The 10,134-nt window shown below is 55.1% G+C and overlaps 1 protein-coding gene across 2 annotated transcripts in view; it reads right to left on the bottom strand.

Moving 5' to 3' along the window:
• Window positions 1–4,749: 4,749 nt before the first annotated feature.
• Window positions 4,750–10,134, bottom strand: part of KREMEN1 (kringle containing transmembrane protein 1) — a 62,775-nt gene continuing 57,390 nt past the window's right edge. For both annotated transcript variants that reach the window (XM_045791256.2, XM_045791257.2), the window contains exon 9: window positions 4,750–8,910. In XM_045791256.2, coding sequence (XP_045647212.1) covers window positions 8,742–8,910 — 169 coding nt within the window. In that variant the 3' untranslated portion in view covers window positions 4,750–8,741. The remainder of the gene's footprint in view (window positions 8,911–10,134) is intronic.

The raw sequence follows: 10,134 nt of genomic DNA, 5'->3' as shown, positions 1-10,134 counted from the left end.
CGACGTGAGGGCCACCAGCTGCCCCGGGTCTGAGGCCTCCATCCCTGGGAGGGGCAGCTCAGGAAACGGGCCGCCCTCCCCGAAGTGCAGAGCATTCACGCAAAGAGGGAGGAAGGAGCCCCTCTTGGGCCCTCCCTTACACTCCCAGGGCCCAGAGTGCTGCCATGCACGAGGGTCCCCCTTTCTGCTCCGCCAGCCACTCTCCCTCCCCTTTCTCCACAATTTCAACTCAGCCGTCTCAGGCAAGCGAGTAGTTGTGGGGGTGGGCTCAAGTCCCGACTCCTGTGCTCCTTCAAGGAGCTGTTTAACCTCCCTGAGCAAACCAGGGTCTGCGGGCTCGCCACCTGCTTGTAGGACCCCCGAGCTAAGACTGGCTTTTACATTTTTTAATTTGGGGGGGAATTAAAAGAAGAATATTTGGTGACATGTGAAAGTTATAGACGATTCAGGTTTCGTGTCCATAAGTTAGGTTTTACCAGAACACAACCTGCCGTTTGTTTATAGGCTGTCTGTGGCTGCTTACTCGTGGGCCTCAGGGACCCTTCCCCAACCCCCCGGCCCCCCACCCCTCTCGGAACTGTGCGGATGGCTCCAGGCTGGGCAGTGATGGGATCCTTGAGGAGCCCGGAGGACGGGCTGTGCTGCTGACAAGCAGGTGTCTCCCAGCCAGCGCAGGCAGAGTTGAGTAGCTGTGTTCGAAGCCTAAAGTAGTGATTACTTAGCAGAAAAAGTTGTGGACACGTAATAAGTGATCAGAAAAGTGTATCCATGGTTATTATTATTCCTCTTGTTGTCTGTCCTCTTTTGGTCTAATTTTAATTTTTAGGTAAACTTGCTTATGGCTTAGTGGAGATATTCTAAACTTGAAATCCACGGAAGGGTTTCACAGTGGGGGGGCAGGGTGGAAGGGTGGGGATGTCCCTGGAATCTCCAGAATTTCTATGCAGATTTTTTGTAGGTATGGGTCTTTGGGGGGGAGGAGGGGCTTGATAACATTCATCGGATTCTCAAAAGGGTCTGTGTCCTCAAACAGGTACATAAGTGTAGGTCTGCTGCCTTCCCCACTCCAGGCAAATTGTTTTTGTACTGTCCCTGGGCTGTCTGGAGGCGACACTCACGATGCGGAGATACTTGGGGGCCGCGGGGCCTCCCTCAGAGCCCATGCCCCTGCCTGGGTGGAAGAGGCGTGCAGTGCAACCAGGAGTAAGGGGCCCTGGCTTCGGAGCCAGCAGACAAGGGCTGAGTCCTGGCTTTGCCGTCCACTGGGCCGAGCCCCTTCTGCTTCACAGGCTGGGTTGTCCCAAAGATGAATTCTGGCTTGTCTGCCAAGTGCTAGGCACAGTGTCTAGCTACTATTAATATGATAATTGCCAGCATCACTATTCTTATCCTTGCACATTGAAAAGCTCTTTCCTCCGCTCACCCCAGGCCCATCAAAAAGCTGCCCCATGTTGGGTCAAATAGGAGGTTGGAATACCCCTTGAGGGCTCTTGATCCGACTTTACGTTTGGTGCTGGGAGCTAAGGCATGTTCATTAGACGAATTCACGCCACCAACGTGCAAAGTCACAGGCCCCTGCTAAGTTTTTAAAAGTCTGGTGGCCTCCTTTGAACGGGGACAATGGTAAACATTCCTGAGAGTGAAATTAGTGAAATTTGAAGCTCCTCAGTTGCAAAAGCCTTGGCTGTTTCAGTCCTTTCTGATTTTCCCCTGAGGACTCTGGGCAGTAAGCTTGCATCTGCCTTTCCCCCTCATACGCTCCACCGTGGAGCCCTTCCCTGGCCCAGTCGTCCGCCGCTAGCAGGTTGATTCTGGAGCCCAGTGACCGGTTTCGGGAGGAGGGCCGCCGGCGTCCTTGCTGCTGGGCTGTCCTGGAGACGGGCCTCCTGGACACGGGCTGGTCCTCGGCCAGCCCAGCCCAGTGCCGCCAGCCCCCCGTTGCCAGGCAGAGTTCCATTCTGCTGGGGCCTGGTGGCTCCAGACAACAGCTGGAGACCAGAAATGAAGACTTCCAGCTACAAGCAAATGTTGCTGCTTCTTGAGGTCGAAATATTCTATCCCCAAAGTGTCCCTTTCAGCCAAGCACAAACAATCCCCCATGGGGACCCGACCCCGCCACGGAGGAACAAAGGCTTCCCAGTTCTGAGTCCCAGAGGCTGTCTGCAGTTTCAGGCACACACAGCCCAGTGGGGAGAGGAGACGATCATGTGACTTCCAAGCTTGGAGACAAGGTCACTCTTGTCCAGCCCTTTTCGTCTCCACAGGAAGAAGAGCCTTTGATTGCCTGACAAAGGAGGAGGCTGATGCCGCTGTGGTGCGGGCTCCCGGTGGGTGGGTCGTCCAATGTCCGCAGCTCTCCGGTGTGGAAGAACGACAGGGATGAGGTCTAGGTCGGCGTCCCCAAAGCCCACTCCGATGGTCCCACTTTAGGCAGGACAGTGGCACACTGCAGCTGCATCCATTGTCCTGGTGCAGGCTGATCTGTCTCTAAGAAATTCACCAGCAAGGCCACCCCACTTGTTTTCCACCCGCCATCAAAAATATTTTCCTTCAGGAAAGAGCTTCCAGGAACAGAGAGAAGATAAACACTCAAGTGAAGCTGGCCTTTCTGGAGCCCTCGTATTGTGACAGCCGTGGCGGTGTCTGGGCTGGCTGCTGGCGGTGCAGGCCCACGCCGGCAAGGGGTGGGGGACGGCGGGACAGGAGGGCTCGGGCCCCGTGTCAGGGTCGTGGGCCTTCTGGAGAAGGATCTGGAATACCTGCTGTGCCGTGCCTTGTATCCCCTAGCCCTCTCTGTCCTGAGTGACAGGCTTTGCACTTAAATAACAAATATGCTGCCTGCAGCAAAGGACGCAGCCCAGCCCGGGGAAACTTGCACGGCCGGCAGTCTGCGTGTGGGCAGTTCGCTTCCCAAAGAGAAGGGGACCGCTGACCCAACTTCTCAGACAGAGTAGAGTGGCTGTGAGACTCCAGTGAGCACTGGCATCATTCAAGAAGCTTCCCAGGGATTCTGACCCAGGCGGTCTGCGGTGGGGCCCAGGAACCTGCGTTTTGAACAGCACATCAGGGATGCTGAGGCAAGTGTTCCAGGCATGTTTTGAGAGACACGTCTGCGTAATGTTCTTCTGTGGGACTGGCCTGCACCTCCTTTTCTCCTAGCCGTGACCGGCTGGGGCAGGGACCTTACCTGGCAAATCAGCGCCCGAGAATTTGGAACTGGGGCTCATAGAACCAGCGGTGTGTATGTGCCTGCACCAGTCGGGTTAGAAGCCTGGCATCTGGGGCTGCCCCCTCTCCTGCCCCCACCCTGCACCCCCAGAACCAGCCCCGGTTCCTCTTCACCTGCCTGAGTGTGTCCTGAGACACTGTCCTCAGCAGCCTTCTGAAATGACCTCTGACACACCCCAGTATGTTGTCTGTGCCCACGTTTCCATGGGCTGTGCTCCCTGAGCCTAACCCTCTGTGGGTCTCAGGCTGCCTCAGTGTCCCTCAGGGCCCTCACTCAAATTAGTCCAGACAGAACTCACCATGTTTTCTCTCACACCTGGCGCCATGTACAACCTTTACCTCAAACACTGAACTTCTCTCCTCCCCTCAGCCCCCAGTCAGAATCCTTGGGCATCACCCTTGTTCTTAACCGCCCCCCCCTTCCTAAAATAACAAGGAACAGCTACCATTTTCTGAAAACATATTACAGGTAACTCACCCCAATTCTATAAGGTACATACATACCGTAATTGTCCCCAACTGGCCGATGAGAAAGTAGGCACAGGGCTGGGTCACTCGCCCAAGGTCATGCGGTAAGTGGTGGGGTTGGGGTGAGCCCAAGGCCCTGGCCGATGGGTGTGGTGTGCTGTCTCTCACGCGGGGCCTCCCCTCCCTCCACAGCCAGGCCCTCTGCATCTCTCGCTGGACCTGTCTATCTCCCAGCCTCCTGATTCGCCTCCTCCCCCTTGGCCTTACCCCACTCCAACTGTTTTTCCTAACTCAAGTAGGAAATCGTTCTAAACTGGGACTCTGATGTCACTCCTTTGCCAAAACCCTTCAAAGGCTGCCTGTTTTACACTCCCTGGTCTCGGCGAATGAATGGTGGGAGCTGAGTCCCAGCAGGCCGGCTCCAGGTCTGTGCTCTCAACTACCACCCCTGGCTCCCCTCTGAGCCTCTCTCCTCATGGGCGAGACAGGGGTGACAGTACCCACCAGACGGTTGTTGGGGTGTGCGCGGCGCCTGGCAGGGGCCTGCAGCTCGTAGGTGGCGCGGCTACCAGTGCCGTTAACAAGGAGGGGTGGGGAAGAACGGGCTGCTCTGAAAGGCAAAAAGAAATCCCCGTGCGATGATGACATAAGCACTTCAGAGACATTTCTCACCTAATCCTCATACCCTTTTGAGGCATAGACACAATGCCATTTTACAGGAGGGGAAGCTGAGGCTGAGAAGTGGACTGACCCACACAAGGTCAACTCAAACCTAGGTCTTTCTGAGCATAAAGCCCCTTCCTCTTGCCCTGACCAGCCCCTGGTTCCGAGGTGTTCACTTGGAATTCCAACTCCTCAGACCTGACCTGCTGAAGATCTACCGTGGGTCAAAGCCGAGGAAACCTGGGGGCGCTAACCGGAAAAACTGAGCAAATGGGGAAGCCTGGCATCTGCACAGACTTCAGAAGAGCACACGGTCTGTCAGCACGTGACACCCCCCTCGTTCCGGGGCTCTGGGAGCACCCCTATAAAAACGACATGCTAGGGCCCGTCGCTGTTTCTACAACAGTGAGAATATTTATTTTCTCCAGACAGTAAAAATAACATTTTTCTCTCTTTTGTAAAAGTTAAGTACCATTACATTCCATTTTCTTAAATAACAAAATCCTAAAAATATATATTAAATTGTATACAGTGCGTCACACTTCATCTTATATTTTAAAATACATGATGTTTCTATTTTATTCTCAAAGTTGCATATTAAGAGCATATTTACAAATAAAGCCTTGTCATCCGAAGTCAAGATCCCTGCGGGAAGGTGAGTCTGGATGGGGCAGGTCCTGACGCCGCGTGAACCCCAAGACGGCAGCTCCCTGTGCAGGAAGGGAAAGGGTCCCCCACCATGTGCTCCTGAAGACACATCCTTTCTGAAGCAGATTCACCTCAGACTTTCCTCCACACCCCACTTCTGCCTTGTGGAGTATGTTCGACTTGGCAACACAGGAGCCTGTGAGACGGGCTCCCCTGGGGGCTGCAGGCAGCGGGGTGAGGCGCCATCGTCACCCCTGAGCTGTCCCACCTGAGGGGGAGGCAGCTGCAGCTGGAAGGTTTGAGAAATACCCCACGCCAGGGCAGCTAGGCTGAGAGACGCGGCCAGGAGGTAGAAGAGCCAGGAAGGTAAACAAAGACACCGGAGGAAACAATCAAAAGGGTCAGAGTTCCCAAGGTAGTAACAAAAGCAGACATGGAGCATCCAACGGGAGATCCAAAACCCAAGAGGGTGGTGGCTGACTGGGCTCTGGGGGAGACCTGGGATGGCCTCATTGGACAAGGGACACAGGATCTCGGAGGCCGGCCACTGCTAAGTGCTCGTGAAGATTAAGTGCCCAGGACGCACGGGGCTTGGTGATGGCCTGTGGGCCCCGCTGGTGTGTCACGACCGCCTGGCGTGGCCTGGAGGCGGGGTCAGGCCAGCTCCTGCCTTGGGCTGACGTGGGCCAAGGGCGTGGGGCTGTGTGGGTCTGGCCTGAGGGCCAGAACAGCTGTACTTGCTAGCGCTTTGATCTTGGCCGGTTTCTGGCCGATTGGAGTCTGGAGCCAGAGCCCACACTTCAGAAGCTGTAGCAGCCGGGTTACCTCGCTCACAACGCTGTTCTGACAAGGGAGGGGGGATGTGGAGGACACCTGGGGTTCATGCCTACACCTCTGTTCTGCAAGTGACTAGGCAATCCGTGCCTTCCAGAGGGGCCAAGGATACCGTGAAACACAGCTAAGACCACGTCCACAGCTGGCTGCAGGCATCTACCACGGAGGCAACAAGATCAGCTGCCCGCAGCCCTCCCTTCTCTGGCGGCACATGCTGAGAAGGCAGAGCCTGGATCCCGCAGAGAAGGGGTGAGGAGGGCACGCAGGCCCAGAGGCACCACTCACAGCCTTGGTTCCCTCCGTCACCTCAGGGCAAAGGCTTAGGGCAGGATGTTTTCAAAGTGGCAGGCCACAGTGGTCCCCGAAGTCCCTCCCCTTCTTTTTCCTAATCTGCTATGTGATCCATGATATCCTTTCTCAGGGGCATGCTTTCCAGCCCCTCCAATTCCCACTTCTCTCTAAAGAAGTTTCTTAAAAGACCAAGTGCGGGCCTCCTATGGTGCTCCTGGGAGCACACCTCACCTCCTCTGGGACAATTTATCCCTCAGGTGTTTACTTGGCCACAGGGGACCTCTGTGGGGTGCTGCTGACAGGATCCGACCATGGCCAGGGAAGACCGAGCCTGAGGTGTTTATGGTGGTTGGGCCTGGGACAATTTAGGGCCTCTCCCCCAGGGCTGTCCTGAGGCCGGTTCGGGTTTCCTGGGGCTGCTCCCTGGACAGTAAGTTGATCCTGGTGGCAGTGGGCTGTGCCAGGGCCAGCAGGAAGGAGGGCACTGGGGCGTCACCAGCACTTCCTGGGTCTCAGAGTGGGCTGCTCCAGCTGCAGACTCAGGCGGCACACTGGCTGTGCGGGGTGGGCAGGGTGGGGGGGTGGACCCACGGGACGCCCCAAAGGCCAGTGGCCACAGGAAGCCCTAGGAGGCTGAACAACTGCCCCTTGGCCAGGCGACCCCCTCCCGGGGCTAAATTCCACATTCCCTTTGTGCTGTGAATGGATCTATTCAGGGCACAGGGCCCTTTGTGGCTGCACACACCTGACACTTGGTTCAGAGGAGATTCCACAGCAGCCAGGAATAGCTTCGAGCAGAGACAGCACATGTCCGTGTATCTCCAGTCGTGTGGGACAGGCCTCTGTCTCCAGACTCAGGGTCCTGTGGACAGCTGCTCTGGGGTAATCGCCCTTTCCAGATCAAAGCGTGAAGACAGCACCGAGCAGCTCTGTGCCCACAGCAGGCCTCACACGATAGCTGGGGCAGCGCCCCTGCCCTCCTGTGGACACACTGCCCTGTTTCCCCCCTCTTGTGCCCCTCTGCCTGCCAGCCCCCAGCATCTCCCCTGGTTGCCGGGTGTCACCTCTCCTTGTAGACACCTCCCGGCTGGCCCCACAGGGTCCTCTGCGTTTCTGGGAGCAGCCAGGCGCACACAGGTCGCCGGCAGGGCAGAACCCCAGGAAAGGCCACAGCAGACAGTAGCTGAGGATTTGGGGGAGGTAGGCAAAGTGCTCCAAAGAGGGAAGCTGTGAGGCCAGAGGCCTGAGGCCCAAGTGCCTCTGGGAGAGCTGTGCTCTAACAAAGACCCAGGAATGGCCTTCGGAGGCCCAGGCTGCTCTTCTCAGCTGTTGTTGACAAAGCCTGTTTCCGGATGGTGGGGACTTCTAAACTGGAGACGGCTCTTCCTCCCGACCAGCAGCCACCGCAGCTGTACCTCTCCATTTTGGGAGGCTTATCCTCGAGAGTTCCCAGTTCCCAAAGCCTGCCTCTCAGTCCTCATACCTCTCTCTGCAACTCTCTTCCCTGTCTGAAGGGCAGGGCAGTGTGGGGCTAGGGACAAGGGCCCTCTCCCTCCCCACTGAGCCATTCCAGACTGCACTCTGTCCCCATACGAAGGCACAGAGAGGGCCGCAGAGAGCACAGGCTGTGGGGTGGTTATTCATCTTCTAAAATGAGTGACGCCTGCAGAAGGGACTGCTGGCACCTGTGTCTCACCTAATGCCGCCTAAAGGCTAAGCCACAACATTTATGCTCCCTGTTCTGAACGGAGAGTCAGAGAATCACGGACAGATGGGGCCCGGCTCAGGTTCCACAGGACCACAAGCTGCGCGGGGGCAAGGCCAGGCAGCCCTATACAACGAGGAGTCACTGAGTGCCTATAAAAGCTTTCAGGAAAGTCTGTTGTGTGAATAAATAAATGGTTGTTTTACACGACCACTCCGCAGGCTTGCTCTGCAATCATCGAGCTATGGAAAGCCACAGAAAGAAGGCTGTGTGTGGCAGGGGGCAGGCTTGATGTGATGGGCGTCAATTCCCAGGCTCTCCCAGGTTGGAGGAGGCCCACCCTCATCCAGCACCCAGAGAGCAAAGCCCCAGAGTCAGAACAGGGCATGGGCCCTCTTTAAGCTTTGGGGTGCTAGGACCAGGCCAACCCCCAAGAGAACCTCAGAATCCTCCCTGTTTAAAACCATAAAGAATGGGAGAAAGTGATCTGCGTGGACAAAATAGAAAATAAGAAAGCAAGACTCAGAGTATACTACACCTACCCACCACCCTACAGTCGTCTAGAAGGTACCTGAGCCCAGTGCCAGACACAACCATCTCTGCCATCTCAGCCCCTCTGTCCTGACACCCCCATTCTAGATGAGAGAGAGAGAAAAGCACAGGGAGGCCGCAGACCCTGGGACTTTGGGTCTCTCTCCTAAGTGCAGCGATGAAGCAGGGGGAGTCCACGCTAGGCCTGTCCCCGCAGCAGGACGTCCCTTCCCAGCCCGTAGGACGGCGCTCCTGCAGAGGCTGCCAGGGAGGCCGAGGGAGAGGCAGGGAGAGTCAGTCAGAGGAAACCGCAGGTTCCCAGTGGCCTCAAGCTCGGAGGGACCTCGTGTCCTGGGCATGGAGGGGGCAGCTTTTAGTCACTCACAAGAGGATTACGGTCATCTTGTTGACTCTGACCCTTGAGCTTCTTCTTAAAGATGGAAATCGAAGTAGAGGGCTTATAAAAAATGCTCCAGATTTCTCCCGACGTCCCCGGTTGATGACAATCCCTAAGGTCCCCTGAAGCAGGAACGCGATGGGATCTGTCAAGCAAAAACAACTTAATATTTCAAGTAGGGTGCAACAAAGATTCCCAAACAACCTTCCGTCTCCTGAGATGCCTGTACCTACGAAATGGGGCATTCAGGGAGGCGAGGCCTCAGGAAAGGCCTAACAGATGCTTCTGGAGGTCTGAAGGGCTGTTGTGGGAAGGAAATGTGTCCGTGGGTTGGAAACGCAGAGGCACAGATTCCAGCTCAGTATAACGAAGAACTTTCTAACTGGAAGAGTTATTCAAATCTGCAAGGGGCTGACCTGAGAGAAGAGGAGTTTACAAATTCTTTTTTTTTTTTTTTTTTTTAATAGGAGAACTCTTTCTTCAAATGATATTTACCTGGAAGCCCCCTTGATTAAAACAAGATAAAGCCAAAGTCTCTCTGCTTGAGGCACGTCCTGCCTTACCGCCAACAGGTACCCCTGTCCCCCCATGTCGGCCCCCCTGGGGCTGCTTGGCGGGGAAGCTGCCGAGGGACTCCAGTGTCACACGGGAGTCAGACATGCCCTGTGGGGCCCTGGTGTGCGGTGAGAAAGCCTCCTGCTCTCATGCTGCACCTGACAGGCTTTCCCAGACCGTGTGAATTATGACTTCAATATATAGATATATGTACACTGCAGCTCAGGCACGAGCTCAGTAAACATTAAAAAAAAAGACACCGTTTCCCCTGAAAAATGTAAACTGCAGTGTAGGGAAGCCTAAAATGGCAGCCTTCACAAAGCAATGGAGGAGCTGGCATTTCACGTATTAAAAATTCTGTGGCAGAGGGCAAGTGAGAAGGTCAGGAAAAAGGTGGATGTATAAGACACAATGCTCAGGAAAGGCCTTGAAATACAGAGAGCTCAATAAAATGGGGGAGCAAAGGAGCAGAGAGAGCCCGGACGGGGAGCCACAGGAAAGACAGAGTAGGGGGGGGTCTCGAAAAAATCAGAGCTCTTCTTTGGAAGTGCACAAACATCAGTAGCACAGATGACTGCCTGCTTTCCTGGAAGGCGGGACTGTTAAAACGAGGAGCAAAGTTACAGAAAGAAATACCTTTTTTCCATATCAGTCAGAATTGAAGGATGAAGCTTCTTCATTGTTTTTAAATAATTATTAAGCAATCGCTAACAAAATGTTAGGCTTCTCTTCCTAAGAATGTTTCCCAATTTCTAGAAGGCATTAGGAAATAGGCATGGTAGTGTCTTAGAAATCTTTGCTCTAAGGTGAAGAT

The sequence above is a fragment of the Ursus americanus genome, chromosome 30, assembly GCF_024610735.1.
Source record: "Ursus americanus isolate L20-20 chromosome 30, mUrsAme1.1.p, whole genome shotgun sequence".
Classification (NCBI taxonomy): domain Eukaryota; kingdom Metazoa; phylum Chordata; class Mammalia; order Carnivora; family Ursidae; genus Ursus; species Ursus americanus.
This window is presented reverse-complemented; position numbering and strand designations above follow the sequence as displayed.